The sequence below is a fragment of the Panthera onca genome, chromosome A1 (genome assembly GCF_046562875.1).
Source record: "Panthera onca isolate mPanOnc1 chromosome A1, mPanOnc1 haplotype 2, whole genome shotgun sequence".
Lineage (NCBI taxonomy): Eukaryota > Metazoa > Chordata > Mammalia > Carnivora > Felidae > Panthera > Panthera onca.
Genome location: NC_138339.1, coordinates 51889433 through 51909066, shown reverse-complemented (window position 1 = coordinate 51909066; position 19634 = coordinate 51889433). Strand labels below are relative to the sequence as shown.

The following is a 19634-nucleotide window of genomic DNA, read 5'->3' as shown; positions in this document are numbered from 1 at the left end:
ACAATTTCTAACCTTTCAAAGTATGTCTGAATAATATCCTTCATGGACTTAAGTAAGAATGGCTAGAGGGAACCTTAAAGTTTTGCTTATAGGTTCCATTAAAAGAGCTCAGAAATGGCAATATCCTAAATAACACAGCATTCGTCCATCATCTAGGAGGATCATCTGAATAAGTGCTCAGTTTCAGAAACCACTAAATTGAGTGGAGAGGAAGGAAGGGGTTTCCCACCCTCACCCCCAATCAACACATTTAAAACAAAAAAAACAAAACAGGTGGTGTTCATGGAACAACATTCTATACAGCCCAGTCACCTCAGGCCAAAGTTTTCTGGGAAAGAAACTATCTCCTTTGTACCACATATTACTCTTCTATGAGGTTCTGATCACAAATGAGGTTCTTCAAAATATCAGTACCCAATACCTGAAAATTTTATAGCTAGGGAACACCTTTCCCTTTAAGACATGGCTCAGCATACTTTATATACTATCAATTTCATTCCTTACAAAAAGCTCGTGAAAAAGTAGAATAAGACTAGTTTTCCTCATATTACAGTGAGGAAACTGAAGACCGGGAAGGTAAACAGACAGTTCAGCATTAGGAACAAGCCACAGATAGCATTCTGACCTCTGGTGTCATAGCCCATAGAACCATACTTTTCCTCATAGGCCCAACAAGGTCATCTACACCTTCCTCCCACCTTAAATGCTTTCATGGTACTTGTCACAGTGTTAGTTGTATATTATTTATATATTTATATGATTATTTGCTTTACATCTCTCACTCTTAAACATGTGGTTTGTAGGGATTGAACCTATTTTCCTCACATTGTATTCCATAATCTACCTTGGTTGGATGGGTGAACAAGTGGGTGAGCCAATATACCATATATTTTCTTCTGCCCATAACAACTTCATGTGTCTGTTTTAGACCATAGCTTGCTGCCAGAAATGGCACTCTCAGTGGACTCATCCTGGCACCGGTGGCAGTGGCGAGTCAGAGATGGCCTCCCCCAGTCTCCATCAGAAGCCACACCACTATTGTCTGAAGAGAAGAAGAGGCAAAGCTACAACCTGACACAACAACGGGTCATCTTCCCCAACAACAGCACGTGCCACCGAGATTGGGCAGAGATCACCAGGAGATACTCCGGCAACAGAATCTGCACAACCAAATACACCTTTCTCACTTTCCTGCCTCAGAATCTCTTTGAGCAGTTTCATAGGTACACAACCACTTGGCCAAACGATACACGCTTTAACCAAGTATTTGCCAGTATTTCTGAAACAAAGATGCTGCCCTCTGGGTTACCTATCCTTTAATATCTAAATGCATGTACCTTAAAAAGACTTGTCATTCATTTGCTCATTCATTCATTCATTCAATAAATATCAGATTCTACTGTGTTAGACCATGTGTTCACTGCTGGAGATACATGAGGGGGAAAAGAGAGACATAGTCTTGACTATATTTTCTCATGAAAGAGACAGACATTAAATTTAAGAATTATATAAACTGATGTCAAATTAGAATTTAAATAGATACTTCTAAAAAGAGGTATATGGTGATGTTAGAGTAAATAAGAGGGAGATCTGGGCTAGTTAAGAAAGTCAGGAAAGACTTCCAGAAATAAGTGACAATTGAAATAATCTGAAAGAAGAGAATGCATTAACTTGGTAAAAACAGAGAAGTCAGGAAGGGAGCCAGGAGAATGTCCCTGCCAACAGACCTTCATGTGCAAAGGCACAGTGGCAAAAGGATGCTAGATGCACTTGGAAAAGTTAAAAATGTAAGCCATAATTTTGAGATGATACATGCAAGATCGTATTTTAATTATAAAGCAAAATATACACTTAGATATCATCCTAAATTTTGTAATTATCGTTACAAGTTGTCATTTATTGAGAAACTACTATGACTGAGAACCCTCTATTACATATGTAACAAATATAATCCTATGTAATATTTATAAGAGCCCTTTAAAGTACATAGTACTAGCCCCATTTTACACAAGTTGAAACAAGCTCCAGAAAGTCACACAACTAATAAACAATTTGAGTTTGAATATAGCTGGATCTGGCTTCAGAGCCCTTACCATAATTCGAGATCACCCTAAAAGAGAATGTCATTTTAGTTGATAAAGGCCAACAATAGGGAAGAAATAGTGTGGAAAGTATATTTCCTTCTCCATGGTTTTCACTCACACTTTTCTTGTCCCTTCCAGATGGGCTAATCTGTATTTCCTATTCCTGGTGATTCTCAACTGGATGCCCTCCATGGAAGTTTTCCACAGAGAAATCACCATGTTACCATTGGCTATTGTGCTATTCCTCATCATGGTCAAGGATGGCATGGAAGACTTCAAGAGATATCGTCTTGATAGAAAAATCAACTGCTCCAACATCTGGATATATGAAAGGTAAAAGAAATCACCCTTCTCTTTTCTTGCTTCCAAATAGGTTATGAAAACTCATCAGCATTTTCAAAGGATTGGTCTCTCTTGTCACATTTTATTTTCTTAAGTTCACTTAATTCAGTGATTCTCAACCAGAGCAATCTTTCTGAGGAGGAAACATTTGACACTTTCTGGAGACATTTTGGTTGCCATATTGAAGAGAATGCCAATGGCAGGTAGTGGATAAAAGCAGAAGGATGATGCTAAACATCTTACAATATACAGGACAGCCCCTCCACAACAAAGAATTATCATCCAGCCCAAAATATCACTAGTGCTGAGATTTAGAAACCTTAATTTAGCACATGTAAACACTCAAAATATTAAGCACAAAAATGTTGTATTATTGAGAGTAAGGTTAAATCTCAAGAATTGGTCTCTAGAATTTACTGGATCATCTCAAGAGACCAAATTTAAGAGTGGCTCTTTGGAGAGTGACAGGCGACATCTCTCAAACAAGAAAACATATACCATTTTTAAAGCATCTGAGGCTCTTGGCTAAAAATTCTTGTTTTTAAAACTTAACCAGGTAGGTTTTATGACTAGAGTTGGCACACTTGTTCTCAGCTGCCTGGGTGGAAAAGGAAGATCCCTGTGGGTGACGTCTACATTCCAATAGGTGGAGTCCCAACAAGTAGAAGGAAGTGACCTGACAAGTGCACACCTGTTCTCTGCCAGCTTTTTCCTTGTCATTTCTCCCCCAGCATTTGTAAACCAGCCTTTTGTTTTTAATTTTCCTTTTGAAAGAAGAGAGAGAAATTTCCAGCAAAGAATGCAAATAAAAGATATCAGGGACGTGACTCACTGGCAGCTGAACAATGGAACTGATTAGGGGAAAAAACTCTTTTACGGAGAACTCACATGCCATCCTATGAGAATTCAAGAAACGGGATTGAGCAGAGATGGGAAAGGAAGTCAAAAGAAGGCAGAAAAGGAAAGAAGACAAGAAACGCATAGTAATCTCCAATCTGCCCTTTGAAGTATGGTCCTACAAAGAGAATCCCAACAGGCATTATTGTGGGAATCAAATTAAGACCAGCAAGTACACCGTGTTGTCCTTCATACCCAAGAACATCTTTGAACAGCTACACCGGTTTGCCAATCTCTATTTTCTGGGCATTGTGGGTCTGAATTTTGTTCCCGTGACCAATGCTTTCCAGCCTGAGGTAGGTGTGATACCAATCTGTATCATCCTGGCGGTCACTGCTATAAAGGATGCTTGGGAAGACCTCCGAAGATGCAAATCTGATAAAGTGATCAATAACCAAGAATGTCTCATCTATAGCAGGTAAAGCAAAACCCATTGGGGAAGTCTGGTGGGTCCAGAAGATCTTTCTGTGCCTGCTGCCACTGCTGCTACTTTTTATAGAGGGGATACTGTAGGGAGATAGCATCATTTTATCTCAGTGAAGCTGTTTAATTCTCCAATGTCAGAATTATTACCTAAAACCAAAAACCACATAAAAAAAAAGGGTTGAGTCCATGTTCATTAAAATTAGGAGGTCTTTATTATTTGGTGTTTTCTTTGCTGTTTCAAATGTGTTTAGCATTTAAGAATTTTGCATAAATTCTCCTCCATTCCTAGTCCAGTGTATGAGCACACTGGAGCATATTTAGAGACCATTGGTGGGAAGAGGCATCACTGTTTTTCAGGGGAGCGGAGCAGTAGAGCATTGTATTAGATGAACTGGAGACACACTGCCTGGGTCAAATCATTCATTAACTACATGACTTTAGGCAGGTTACCCAACCTCTCTGAGTCTGGTTTTACCATCTGTAAAATTGAAACCTCTCCTGGGGTGCTCGTGACAATTGCATCCTTGGAAGGTGCTTAGAACTATGCCTGATATATAGTAAATGCTCAATGTGCAAGCTACAATTGCTCTATTTTTATAATGTAAAACTCACAGTAGCGCCATCATCAAGGTTTTCTTTATAATTCCTCTCTGACGTCCCAACAAAAGCAAAAACTGCACACCACCCATCTTGCCACATTATTTAAAATTATTTTATACATCCTGTCACTTTACAAAGGTTCCATTGAGCATTTGGCAAAACAGGGTTGTTAGGGAAAGGATATGATCTTGGACAGTCATATCTATATTCTTCTCCAGTGAAAGAGAAGATAAGAGTTATTATAGGTCTCAATTTTATGACTGCACATATAGCCAAGATAGAAGCAAGAGAGTCAAGTCTGGGCTAAGAGAGAGACTTCCGTGACTGAGTGCTTTGTGGGCTAGCCTTTGATGATTGAGTCACTAGCAGGTGAGGGCTTGACTTCTTGGCAGATAAGGAAAATGTCCATCTCTCTCTCGATGAGCACCATTCCTGTCTGACTTTTTCCCTCTGACTTTTTCCCTCTGACTTTATCAGCCCTAATTGGCAGAAATTCTCCAGTCGCTCTGGTCCCTCTTAAGATGAAAGGGGCTGGCTTCAGGGTGTGCACTGTAGCCATTTAGGGGCTTCTTTCTAAAGAGGGGTTCTCTTCCCCAGGGGAATGGCAGGTAACCGACTTGTAGCTGGCTGATGAGAGGATTTAATGGGAGACTATCGAATGCAAGGGACTCATTTGTCTTCAGGGCACCTCTACGAAAATCTCCATGTCTCCCCTCAGCATCAGATTCACTTCTGGCCTCTTTGCTGGCAGGGCCACAACTGCACGTCTAAAAAAGTTAATCTGAAGGGTGTGTGTGTTTTCTAATTGTCTCGAATGTTGTTAGCACACTGAACATCTAAAGAAGGAAAATAATTGGCAGGCTGCCTTTTTTCAAAGAGACTGTCACCAACCCACACCTTCACTTTTTGTTTGCTACCTTTCTTTTTCCTTAGTTGTTTTTTTTTTTTTTTTTTTTTTTTTTTTTTTTTTTTTTTTTTTTCTCAGAGAAGATACACAGTGGTGAGCCAGGAAGCTGATTCCTTAGGGAAGAATGAGTGTGGACCTCAATTAGCCTGATCCTATTCTCCCTGCTCTGCCAGAAATCCTCTGCCCTAAGCCTCCTAGAATCACAGGCCTGTTCTTGGGGATAATCTCAGTGTTTATCAGACCCTAGATTGACCTGTGCTGAGAACTGGTTTGATGTATGCCAGGCTGTTGTTCTGTTCTCAAAATAGCTTCCAGGAAACAGTGAAAAACCAAGGTGGCAGCAATCCTAGCAAAAAGAAGCCTTAGTTCATAGGTTCACTGGCAGGGAGGGACATAAGAGGTTTTATAATAGCAATATTTCCTGAAGTGTATTCAGTGGAATAATAATGACTAAGAGGTGGTCTCCGAAAAAAAAGACACTCATGATCAAAAAATTATACATTAGCCCTCCTAACCCATGTTCCATGGGGGAACTAAGATACGCAGTAAAGATATCTGTCCATCCTTAACTCAGTGTTGTTCCAAACTTACTAAACCTTGGAAATTTGGGGAATTTTACTTTCTTCAGTATAGCAAAATAATTGACTAGAGGGTCAGGCAGGTAATTGAATGAAATAAACTAAATACAAAGAGGGGAGCAATGTTGTCTGTGTGCTGATAAATGGGGACTGATACTCAGCATCAGTGTTAGATTAAGACAGGAAACGGTAGGCATTGTAGCAAATAAGGGGACCCAGGCCCTCACATCAGAAGGCAGAGCTAGCCACCATGTGCAAATATAGACCTAGTGTTGCCAGATTGTCTGAATTTTGTTAAAGGAGCTAGAAGTTCATGTTTTTATTTGAAATAACCTGGCATTTAAGTGAAATAACCTAATATAATTTTTCAATTATTTCACACCTATTTTGTTTGACCTAAAGTTCTTATTTTGCCTGTGAGCCCCAAATTTGCAGACTTTGCTTTATAATTGAGTCCTAGGAATCTGGATCTCTGCAAAAGAATGATTAGATTCTTCTTTTGAGATTCATCTTCAATGAGGGAACCACTTAACCTCTTAGGGCAGAGATGGGGTATGACTTTGAAGTAAGAATGCAGGCCTCATACTCAGGAGGCCTAAACTTTAAGCCCAGACCTGTGACTGACTACTAACAACAGCTTAGAAAGTCATTTAAATCCTGGATCTCAGTTTCCACTTCCTAAAAAAATTTGTTTAATGTTTATTTATTTTTGAGAAAGACAGAGTGCAAACAGGGGAGAGGCAAAGAGAGACACACAGAATCCAAAGGAGGCTCCAGGCTGTGAGCTGTCAGCACAGAGCCTGACGTGGGGCTCAAACTCATGGACTGCAAGATCATGACCTGAGCCAAAGTCAGGCACTTAACCAAGTGAGCCACCCAGTTGCCCCTCTCAGTTTCCACTTTGTAAAACCTGGGAGTCAGACTAGATCTTGTCCTGTGAAATATGCTAGAAAGAACAGAATCCACAACCAAATAAATTTGGGAAATAGGACATACTTGATCCTACCAGGACCCTCAGTAAGTAGCCTATCCAATTTTGTGTAACTCAGTTGTGTCCTCTGAAATACTCTCTGTTGTAAGCAGCAGAAACCTCAACTCAAATTTAAACAACAAAGGGACTTGTCGGTTTTTAAGTCACTACAAATATTCTGAGATGGGCAAGTGATCAGGCATGAATCTGCATCCTAGATCTCGCACTTGGCTGTCCATTTCATTCAGTCCTCTCTGCATCATTTTTACCCTCAGGCATACTTTCCTCATGGCAGTGAGATGGCTGCAACAGCTCCAGCTTTCATGTCTATATGTGGTAACTCACAAAGGGAGAAAGAAAGGCACTTGTGGGATCATTCTTAGAAGGTCAAGGAAGCTTACTTTCCAGATCCTCCTCACACCTCAGTGACCCCAGTGAGTCACATGTCCATCCCTGAACCACTCCTGTGAGTAGGGATTATGCTTATTGAATTTTACCTGAACCACAGAGTTTATCACAAAGTCAGCTTCCCTGAAAGCATATGTGCCACCCAGAGAAGATGTAAAACCCAAATGGAAAAAAATAAGATAGTTTCTAAGTGAAAGGGGAATAGATATTGGAGATGCCACCTTTATGTACTCATCTTAAAATATTTTTGAGCCTAGAATCTTTGTAAATTGCTTTCCACATATTAGGAACATACACACTTGGCGTCATTCTGTACTATAGATCAGTGAAGCTCTTCCAACTCTGAAGTGGATTGATTCTATAAAATATTCCAGAATAGGAAGCCAGGAAATGCTAGATAAGTGTTAGTTATTATCTTAACTGATGGATGCTGAAGGACATTTTCTTTTGCCAAATATCGATGACACATGATAGGATGTTAGGCAAAGGATACAAGATCCGAAAGGACAATTCGTTTGTTCAGGACAAGATAAAAGCTTCTCCCTCAAGCACTAGCTGTATCCATTTTGTCTCAGAATCATACATTTGAGAAATAATATCTTTGTAGCAGGTGGGGGTGGGGGGAAGGGGGGAGGTAGGGGGGAGGATTTGCATACGCTTGTATGTAATTGAATACTAGGGCCCTTAGAATGTTGCTTAACCCAGTCCCATGCATCATACGGTCCAGACTTGTTTATACTGTGAAAGAGTCCTTTTGCAAACAGCAGAAGCCTTGTTAACAGAATTACAATCCTTTTAGAGCATTTTCTTTTAATATAGCAACTGTGCTTGTGGTCTAAAGGTGACCCATTAATCAGATTTATGGAATGACTTTAAGAAGAGATTAGCTTCAGAATTGTATTAGCTTAGTTTCTCCCAGGGCTCAGTTTAATAAATCTGGGAACCATACCCAGCAAGAGATTTCTATCCTTCCATTCAGCTTAGTAAATTTTTATTTGTATTCAGAAAACATGTGGTAAGGAAGCAGGGGTGTGAACAGAGGAGATCCATGATGGGCTTTGTCTCCATACTGCAATGAAACAAAAGCCCTCCAGTGTCTCAGCAGCTGAGCAGTCATTTGGTCCCAAATATTCACCCGGATCTGGTGTGTGTGCACCACATGGTAGGCCCTGAGTGCCCTCCGGGGGCTCTCAGTCCAGTGATCACAAGGAACTTGTAAACAGCCACGGTGTCCCATGCCTCTGTACAAAGGTCTATAGTCGTTAAGGGGATGAGGTGACTCATCTACCTGCAGAAAATATCAAGGCCAAGGGAAACCTTCCCCAAAGAGGTGACATTTCCAGAGGCATCAAAAGATGAGTAGCATTAAACAGGCAGAGGAAACACAATTTTAGCTCACAGCCTCTTCATGTGTCAGCTAAAGGTTGTATGTGTGGCTTATGCTGGTATCAAAAAGACTAGAATCAAGAAATGTCAGAAACTTAGAAGAATGACTCCTATTAGAAAGTTTAAAATTCTGGCTCTTTGATTAATACTTGGAGATTCTCTTTTCTGGAAGCCAGGTGGCTTCTATAACAGAAAAATAATTCCAGATGATACGGGAGAGTGGCCAGTCTTCAGACAGCCTAGCACTGAGGGTCTGATTTCCCAGTAGTAGCCAGCGCTGGTGGGAAGAAAGAAGCCTGGCCTGTAGCCTGTTTTTATTTGTATGTCAGTTGCCTTTCATGACAGAGCCCACATTATTGGAAAGCTGAGAACGAGGAAACCAGAAGTTTTGGTCCTGGGTCTGCCACAATTAACCGTATGATGTCAGTGAAGTCACTTAAGTGGTTGGGGCCCCATTGTCTCATCTTTAAATAGTGATCATAATCTCTATGGTATATTTTGCAAAAAGACGTGCAGTTGATGAGCAAGAGTGCTTGAAAATAACAGAGCTATAGAAATAAACTATACAATGCAGTACCAAAGGAGGGTGAAAAATGAGTCTCAACAATGGTGTTTAAAATGTGACATCTTACTAGGTGCTTAGCTTCAAGGACTTTGGCATCAGACTTAGGATTGTCCCAGAACTGCCACTTACTAAAGCTGTGAATATATGTAGTCAGTGGATCACTTGAGACTTCATTTCAACATCTCTAAAGTGGGAACAATAGTAGCACCTATTTCCTGGAGTCCTGTGGATTGAATGAGATCATCTTTATAAACCCGTTTAAGTCTGCCTCTGTACCATAAGTAGCACTAAGCAATCTTTTTTTAATTTCCAGTGACTTCAACTCTAATTTTTTCAGTGCCAGGCCCAGCCTCAGTTTTGAACTTTCATACCATACTCCCCACACATACAAGGGAGGAATCACTTATATTATTAGTAAAAATCAAGGATTCTTTGAGCTGTATTTATCAGTGGGCAGAGTTACAATGTTTTCAAAGCAAAAACCTATGCTGTGCTCCCTCATAAAATTCTGTATGCTAGAATTTTAAACCTGAAATCAAGAAACCCCTCTGGAGCCTGGCCATCTTTCCCCCTCCTCCTGTTCTACAGCACACCTGAGCACACCTATACCAACATTTACACTCAGGCAAGGGATCTAGATGGCCCCAACCAGCCCAGAGCCTAGGGCACTTTGGCCAATGCAACTTCTAACACAGAGTGTGCTTGAGAATATCACACTTGTGTGGATATTAATAAAGCAGGTATTTGGGCCCAATTTCACTATTATTTCCTCTGGGTAACAGCTCTTTGGGAAACCCAAAGGAGATGAGATGATTGATAAGACAGAATTTAGGCTTTGCCAGGGTTATTCTAACATCAAGACATATAAACATGCTTTCATCCTAAAACTACCTCCCGGGGTTGTTGTGGGTACTAAATGAGAGAATGCATGTAAAATACTTACATAGTGCCTGACATTCAGAAAATGTTAGCTAAAATATTGCTAAAGAGAGTTCTATAACCTTGCTACCCAGGAGTTGCCATGAACTTGACCCAAGAGGATTAAGGAAGAAATGCCATTGGCTAGCATTTGAAACTACATGAGAGAAGACAAACTCTTAAGCTAAAGAACTTGAATTCCAGGCTCTTAATAACATAGTGAAATGGGCCTGAGGGAAGAATCTGAAAAACGCAGACAACAGAGAAACATCTGGTGTCATATGAAGCATGACCATGAAAAGCACCACTGGCTGGAGTTTACAGACCAGCAGACCATTTCTTTCATCGCACACATCTTTGCTTCACATGTGGCATCAGCAAATGAGGCTCTGCTCTGAAGCATCAATTTTACAAGTGCCCACCCTATACCCACTGCCTGTCCTGTGCTCACAGAAGGCCATAAACTATTTGGACCAATTCATTTGTCATTTCAGTATAGAATGCATTAGGTCTTCTCCAAAACTCAATGGATGGAAAAGTCATAAAACAAGAATTCAAGTGTCCCTGAAGCTCTGCCCTCATGTCAACAGGCATGATTTATATTTATATTTTGGCAGGTGAGGATTTAAAGCTTCTGTTAAGGAGCTCACAATTCCAAAAGGTAAGGCTCCAATTTTCAACCCAGCTTCACTTGTTTATGTCACTAGCTTCTGAGGCTTCATCTGCCTTGTACCTCACTCCCATACAAAACCAAGGGTCCACAGTAAGCCATGAAGCTCCTATGGCTGTCACTTGTATGTCCTTGTAGACATACCTATGTGACCTCACCCAAGTTAGGTAACCTTTCTGGGCCTGCTTTCTCATCTATGAAATGGAGATAATGATAACAAAAGTTGTCTCATTATTAGGCAGCTAAATAAGTAATGTAGGTTAAGTGCTGGGCCCAAGACAGATAAGCGTATTGTATTGTATTGTATTGTATTGTATTGTATTGTATATTATCAGAAGTCTCCCTGCTGAGTCCATAACAAAAACAAATTGGATGTTAAAATGGCTAAAGGTTAGGAAAAGCTTCCCTTCTACTGCTTCATGTTCAAGACAGATCTACACAGAATCAGTTACTGAATATTTACTGAACACTTCCCCATATGCTAGACACTCCACCAGACCCTATGAAGGAACAGAAATATAAGGCCCAGCATCATCCTAGCTCTCCACAAGCTTATTAGAATGTTGAAAATAAGAGATACATGAAACAGCAAATAGGGCCATAATGTGTCAGGAAATGGGACAAAGAAAAGTGCACCATTGACACTCACTGCCCAGAAGTGAAAGTGAAAGGTAGTGTTTGGATCTGCAGAGGCTCAAGGTAACATTTGGGGTAACATCTCATGCCTTTGATGCCCCCAGGCTGTTTCCCCATAGTCTGTGAATGTGATCTTGATGGAGTGCACCTGTGAATCTCCTGTCCCCTAAGCAGGGTGTTTCCATGGCCATCACTGTTTGTGCCATTCTGTGCTCATTTCTGCTTTCTGCATGTGACAAAGTGCACAAAGAGGTTAGAGAGTAGGCTGCTCCTTGGAGCTTCAATAAAGATGGAGCTCTTGGAGTGCTTGGGTGACTCAGTTGGTTAAGCGGCCAACTTCAGCTAAGGTCATGATCTCGCGATTGGTGAGTTCTAGCCCCGCGTTGGGCTCTGTGCAGACAGCTCAGAGCCTGGAGCCTACTTCGGATTCTGTGTCTCCCTCTCTCTCTACCCTTCCCCTGCTCATGTTCTGTCTTTCTGTCTCTCAAAAGTAAATAAACATTTTTAAAAAACTTAAAGCTGGGGCTCTCGGTATAAAGAAGGACTTTAACAGCAGATGTGACCTGTTGTGTTAGGCCTCATTGGCCTCTAGGTGAGGTCATATTAATACAAATACTCCAGTGACAGTTAGACCCAAATTGTTGATTTGAGATGTGTCCTCCCACCCTAATTTCAAGCATCCCCAGATATGCCTGGGCATACTTACATATGGCGAATGTCACTGTGTCCACCAATATTTCCAGCCAAGCCAGAAATCAAGGTATCCTACCACTCCTCTGGCCTCCATTGTCTCCTTCCGGTACTTTCCTCAATCTTGTGAGCCTGAAGGCCACTCACTGTGGTCTGTAGCTGACAGTTAGATGCAGAGGACAAGGAATAGCCAGGCAGGGGGCACTCACTGCCCAGGTTCAGACTGTCTTTAACATAACTGCTTTAGCTTCTGTTCCACTTCCTGGGGCCAGGTCAAGGACAAAGGCCACACAACCTGTTGTCCCTTTTCTTTTCTTTTTTTTTTCAATTTTTTTAATGTTTATTTTTGAGGGGTGGGGCAGGGACAGAAGGAGAGGGAGACACAAAATCTGAAGCAGGCTTCAGGCTGTGAGCTGTCAATACAGAGTCCAATACAGGGCTTTAACCCATAAGGTATGAGATCATGACCTGAAGCTGAAGTCGGACGCTTAACTGACTGAGCCACCCAGGCACCCCTTTGTTGTCCCTTTTCAAGTCTTCTACACTCTCTTGCCAGATTCCTCCTCCAGCAAAACTAAAAACAAAATCCACAAAAAAACAAGCAAAAAAAAAAAACCCTTATGTATATGACATCATAAAAATAGACAATTAACACTGTCTCCATAGCAGTAACCCTGTTTGCTCCAAGCTAATAATAACTATAATGATAATAATAGCAGCAGTAAAGGCCATTTGCTGTGTGGTCATTAGATACTTCTCACATATTATTTTAGTTAGCTCTCACTATAACCTATAGAATATATTTTAGTTGTCCCATTTGATAGATGAATAAATTGAGTGTCAGATAGTTAAGCAGTGGGTCCAAGGCATCACCACATATAGGAGATAGTTCCAGGTTTCAAATCAGGTTCAACTGACTCCAAAGTTTTTAACCACTCTGTGGGACTGCCTCTACCTCAACATACCACTGGCAAAACAATTGGGTAGTACAAGTATTCATGAGCCAGCCACAAGGCCCTTGGTTCTCTTTCTTGGCACTGTAGAAAGAGTAGAGATTCCAATGCAAGTTTCATCACTGTGTATGTTGGCCAGGTCACTCAGCCTCCATTTTCTCAGCTGAGAATTAGAAATCCATCAAATCTCTTCAGCCCTGATTTGTTTTGTTTTGTTTATTAAGACTTTATTTTTTTAGAGTAGTCTACTGTTGGTTCACAGCAAAATTAGGGGAAAGGTACAGAGATTTCCCATTTACCCCTAGCCCCGCTCATACATAGCCTTCCTCATTATCAACATCCCCCACCAGAGTGCTACATTTGTCACAACACATCATAATCACCCAAAATCTATAGTTTATGGCTCACTCTTGGTATTATATATCCTGTGCATTTGGACAAATGTATAGTAACATGTATCCATCATTATAGTATCACACAGAATAGTTTTAATGTCTTAAAAATCCTCTGTGTTCTGCCTTTACACCTTCTCTGCATCACCCCCACAACCCCTGGCGACCCCAAATGTTTTTATGCCTCCATAGTTTTGCCTTTTCCAGAATGTCATATAGTTGGAATCAAGCAGTATATTGCCTTTTCTGATTGGCTTCTTTCACTTACTAACATGCATTTAAATTTCCTCCCTGTCTTTTTGTGGCTTGATATCTCACTTCTTTTTAGCATTGATTAATATTTCATTGTTTGGATATACCAGTTTGTCCATTCACCTACTGAAGGTCGTCTTTCTTGCTTCCAAATTTTGGTAATGGTGAATAAAGCTGCTATAAATATCCATGTGAAGGTTTCTGTGTGGACATAAGTTTTTTAACTCCTTTGGGTAAATACCAAGGAGCATGATTGCTGGACCATGTGGTCAAAGTATATTTAGTTTTGTAAGAAACTGTTCTTTCACCAGTACCACACTGTCTTGATTACTGTAGCTTGAAGTCTTGAAATGAGGTAGTAATCGTCCTCCAGTTTTGTTCTTCTCCTTCAATATTTTATCGGCTGTTCTGGGTCTTTTGCCTCTTTTATATAAACCTTAGAATCCAGTTATCAACATCTGCAAATTAACTTGGTGGGCAGCACTGATTTTAAGGATACACTTTTCTGGGAGTTTGTGCCAGTAGCCAGATACCTAAGTCTTCAATTGGCTGGATTTGAATCCCTCTTTTCTGAGCTTGAGGGAACGGATTCAATTTTTAGAGTTTCTTGTGTTTGTGTGTTGTATAACTGGGCTCAAGCCACAAAATGCAATCATGGGCATAAAATGGGTGTCCCAATAGCATGAAGGAGAGAGTGCTGGGGCTGGCAGAGTGGGGGGTTAGCACGCACCATGATATTAACAATCATTGTCATCATTATCATTGTGGTCATAGTCATCATCATCATCATCATAAAAGAAGCTTGTATTTATTTAGTACTTACTAAATGCAAAGCTTAGCTCAGTCCCCTACATGGGTCATGTCACCAATCCTTTCAACAACCCTCTGAGGCAAGTGCACATATTACCTTCAACTGAAGAAACAAAGGCTCCTAGAAGTTATATAACTTGTCCAACATCACATGAGTAATAAGCTGTGAATCTGGAGTTCAAATCTACTCTTTATCCCTCTACTGCACTCATTGTCCCTGACATTCCCCTTTCATTATGGGGTAGTGATGCTGACTGTTCTGCCTCTGGCATTCAAGCTTCCAGAAAGACAGCTGAGGTCAGTTCCTAACCCTGTTTTGAATAGGAAGTCCCACAGATACCTAAACCTCCTGATAAGTCCTCTTTACTCTAGTTCCTTCAAGCCCTTTTCATAAAACCCACACACTTGAGAAATGGAGCCTTAAGCATCCTCTCCTCCCCTATTTCTCTCCTTTCACCTGCTCCCCCATGGACTCCAGTTGGTTAGAAACCTCTCTTGCTGTTTATTTCCCTCTTAATAAGCCCCATCTCCTCTCAGAAAGCCGTTTAGCACGGCACCACTTAATTTCTCCTCGAAGCAGAATCTGCCAGATGGAGTCTTCATCCCAAGCCATGTTGATTTGTCTTATTTTTAAACAGCAGTGAACATCCCATGAAACTAAAATAGCAGTCAGTTCCCAGGTGTGACTCACTGAGCATGGAGGTGATCAAGAGCGTATGGACACATCCACCTGAGGCAGCTGTTCCAAATGACTTCCTCAGGTGGCACCCAGCAGCTGCTGGCCACATCTGGATGTCACTCAATGCAGGGACATGCTGATTTTCCGCATCAACTGGGTTCAGCCACTCATTACCTCCTCTGGCTGGACCCCTTGGGCTGTGCATCCTTGCCTTTTCCACAGACATACTCATATTCCTGATTATAGGAATATAGGGAGACAAAGTGGACTCCAGAGGACCAGAAGACTAGCACAAAGTAGCCAAGTGAAAGAAGGTCTCATTTTTTACCCTGATATCTCATTGTTTTCCAAAAAAATTCCTTTAAAATTTGACTCTGATTTTATAACCTAACTATGCTAGGGTCAATATAAACATAACGCTTCAAATTATGTACCAGCTAAATTACTAAACTGTATCCTCTCACCCAGCCCCCCAAAAAAACATGTTTTTTGAAACTAACATCCCAAAATCATGTTGATTCCGTAGCCTCTGTATTTCCAGACACATATAATGGGATGTGTGCCTGAAGCATGCATGTCTCTGTTTGAAAAGCACTCATTCTGTTCACAGAGATGTGCATTCTCTTTCTTGGGGATGGTAAGCCTACAACAGGGACTAAGAATGTTTCTTTACCACCGCATATCATCCTAAGGAAAAGAGGATTAATATAAAGCAAAGACAGAGGTGATTGTTACTAGTAAGGCAGTGACTTCCCTGAGATCCAAGAAATAATAGAAGTCAGAGACTGGTCTGACTTACAGCCTCTTGGGCGGCTCCACTTACCACATAACACCTATCATCATGATGGGAATTGACAAGACAACATGCCAGCCCAGCTCACAAAAGTGACCACTTATAAATATGTATATACCATAAGCTCATCTCCATAACCCTCCATCTTCCATCACCCTTATAGCCCAGATCCCATAAGAAGCAGTGGTGTCCTTTATTAGAAGGGGGAAGAATGAAATTCACTATTCATGGATGGAGGTATGTTGGCCTTGCCTCCAATATGTCTATATATACACCAATCCCAACTAGCATTTGACAATCTTCTGAACCAGTGCGCTCTGGAATAGTTGGCAATCAGGATATTCCTCAGAGTCAAAGCCATTCTCACTAAACCCAATCTCAAATACCAGTCAGAATGCTGAGATTATAGCAATCAGCTGATACCCACCATCCCCAAAGGCATTATCTGATAGGACACAGAACTCAAAGAGGGGAGGTGGGGAAGAATGTGGACAAGTTCAGTGATAATCCTTTATCACTTAGAACAATTTTGCTACAATATTTAGGAATTTTTTGTTTTGTTTTAAGCACCCCCTCAAAAAGAACAATAACAACAAAAAAGCAAGAGAGAAATCCAATCTTTCTTTGGCCCTGTGAGATTCCTTTTCCCATGGAGAGTACAGGCCATTCCAGTTTCTTTAAGTAGTCTTATAATTGAACATTTAACAGGTGTTCTCAGGGCTACTCTGAAGAAAAAAACAAATCTTTCCCTGAATCAGCAGAGAAACCATGAATTATTTTACAGTAATGTTCACCTTTCTGATGGAGGGGTATCCACCCTAAATATATCCATAAACAGATAAATATATTTCTGAAGTGCCACTGAGAAATAAATATGGGGGTTGGGGACTGACTGTCCTTGTTCTTCACGGGGGAAAAAGAAGGTGATAAAATAAGCTGATGGAATCAAAAATTGTTTAGAAACCTGTTAAATGTCTTTCCATGGAAAGAAGAAATATTACTAAGATGCTACAGATGCATTGCCTCCCAAATCCTCAGAAGTGATTTCAATAGACATTTGGGTGATACTGCCCATCGACTGATTTTGCCAGTAGCTGCCGTGCTGTGCTTTCTGGAGCCACAGGAACTTCCAAAGAATTCTATGGGTCTTTAGCATGGCAGGGTGTTCCCCAATACTAATGTCCCTGATTATTTTGTAGACTCCGATCAGACCTTCCCTTGGTTGGCCTTCCAGATAGAAGCACACTCATTCAGGGGACTAGGGGAGTCATCTTCATAGATCTTTTATGACAAGGACAATGGGGTCTTAGGAGGGCTTGTTCAGGGTTCTCCAGGGGGCACCAAAGAGGAAGCAAGACCTCAAGCCCTTATCCTTCTTAGGGACTTTTATGAAGTCAAAAGAGAAAAGTGAAATTCCAGTCACATCTCTTTCTCTGTGGAAGAGTAGTCTTGTCATGCCTGGGCACCCAGATTCTAACAGAAACTGAAGCAATAACATGCCCAGAGGGGTTCAGCATCCGTAGAGAAAAACAGCAAAGGAGAGCTTACCTCCTTAGGCCTGGCTGGTCTGAGAGGCATCCAGCTGCAAGCCAGCTGGGCTCAGTTGAAAAGACCACATGTAGAATATTGGTTTGGTTCCACATCCCATATTTAAAGAGAAATATTTCCAAATGCAGCCTTAGACGAAACAGCTCACACCTCCAGGACAGCTCTTGAAACTATCATTCATACAAGAATAACAGAGGACACTTGGAAAATTAAATTTGACTTGGGAAGCCCAAAAGATTTCAGGGGACACCTGATGAATGCCTTAAAATATTTACAAAATGGTAGAAGATGGAATATATCAGGCTCTCCAGGAGAGCAGATCTAGCTCAATATTTGGCTATGTAGTTGGAGGACTTTCTAAGATGAAAGCTCCTTGAAATAGAATGTCTTGCCTTGGGTAGTAGGGAGTCCTTTTGCTGTTGGTGCAAAAGCTGAGGCTGCATAACCACCTGAGACCCGAGGAGGGAGGGGGATACTTTTGAGGCAGTAGGATCTCCAAGCATTGAAAACTGTAGGGATGTGTGTCAAGCTGGAACTGGTCTCAGGTTTCAGCTCTATTTTTGTAAGACCTTGGAAACTTTTCTTGGACCCTCAATTTCCTCATTTGTGAACTGGGTCTAACAATATCTATTCTAGTGGGTTATTATGCAAGTAAATAAAGTATTAACAAACATTAATGCTTGGCACAGTAGAAATCCTACATTTGTGATTATTGTTGCCACTGTGATATCTGAGCTTGATAAATTGAATAGAAAGAGACAGTTCATAATCTCCTCAGATTTCTTTAGCCCTCTGATTCTATGATCACCATGGGTCCCATCTTGTCAACCTTACTGTTGCTGTCTTCCTAATTCCCTGACTGCCCAGAGTTTTCTGTTTCAGCACAGCCCCAGATCTTCCTCCACAATGGTCTATATCCTCACTTTCCTACTGCCACTTTCCTCTCATAATTAGAAATAATCTTTCCTTGCAACCTGCTTTCTACAGGTTAGCTACCTATTCTGGAAAATTATGTGTATTAAGAGTACTATAATAATAATATAATAATATGACTATGTAGTCACCTTCTCCCTCTTCCTTCTTCGGCTAAGAAGCAAAGCTAAGCACAGTCAACAGCCAGCAGTCAATCAAAACTCTAAATGATCGTGAGAACAGATCTTCTACTAGTGGTATTCTATAGGTCATGCTTAGCTTTTCTAGAGAGATTATGATGGTGGTCATTTGGAGGTAAAATACTAAACAGTCTTGTGACAGGCTTCCTGTGGGACATTTAGGCACAGGTGGGACCTTCTTCTGTTCACTCATTTAATTTTCTAGAGAACCTTAAAACTCACTCTGACCCCTGTTGTTCTCCCACCCAAGAAAACAGCAGAGCTACGTGAAGAAGTGCTGGAAGGATGTGCGTGTGGGCGACTTCATCCAAATGCAATGCAATGAGATCATCCCAGCAGACATACTCCTGCTCTTCTCTTCAGACCCGAATGGGATCTGCCACCTGGAAACTGCCAACCTGGATGGAGAGACAAACCTCAAACAAAGGCGTGTTGTGAAGGGCTTCTCACAGCAGGTAAGGATCTTTCTAAGATTTCCAAAGGTGAGGTCAAAGGGAAGAAGCAAGCCAACTCTACTGGAAAACTGAACTCAATCTGGTGCCAGAGGGAAAGTAGGAGATGCCTCCTTTTCCCAAGCACTTAGGTACACTTAATCTCCCCAGCAAGCCTCTTAATGGGTATTATCCCTATACCACTGATGGGGAAACTGAGGCTTAAGAAAGGTAAATAACTTGCTAAAAGTCTCAGAATTCCTAAATGGGGGCCCACTATGTTTAAGGAAACTGTGGTCTCTGTTCTAAACCAAGGAGTCTAATATCTATTTGGTTACCCTTAGGACCAACCCGCTTTCCATGTTTATGCAGCCCTGCCCATCCTGCCCAGCTCTGCTCCCTCAACCTCTCCCTCCCTGAACCTTCTCTAGTACTACTTTGACCCCAGCATAAACTTATAGGAAGGTATTGGTAACTATTTTTTCACTTGTGTACATCTTACCTTCCCTCCTAGACAAACAGGGAACAATTGTAAACATCTTTATTTAACTCCCACATTTACACATATGGTACCTTGAACATCATGG

At 41.1% G+C, this 19634-nt stretch overlaps 1 protein-coding gene across 2 annotated transcripts in view; it reads left to right on the top strand.

Moving 5' to 3' along the window:
• ATP10B (ATPase phospholipid transporting 10B (putative)) overlaps positions 1-19634 on the top strand; it is a 262525-nt gene that overhangs the window by 149842 nt on the left and 93049 nt on the right. For both annotated transcript variants that reach the window (XM_060634929.3, XM_078446512.2), the window contains 3 exons: positions 929-1223; positions 2223-2417; positions 18867-19071. In XM_060634929.3, the coding sequence (XP_060490912.1) occupies positions 929-1223; positions 2223-2417; positions 18867-19071 (695 nt within the window). The remainder of the gene's footprint in view (positions 1-928; positions 1224-2222; positions 2418-18866; positions 19072-19634) is intronic.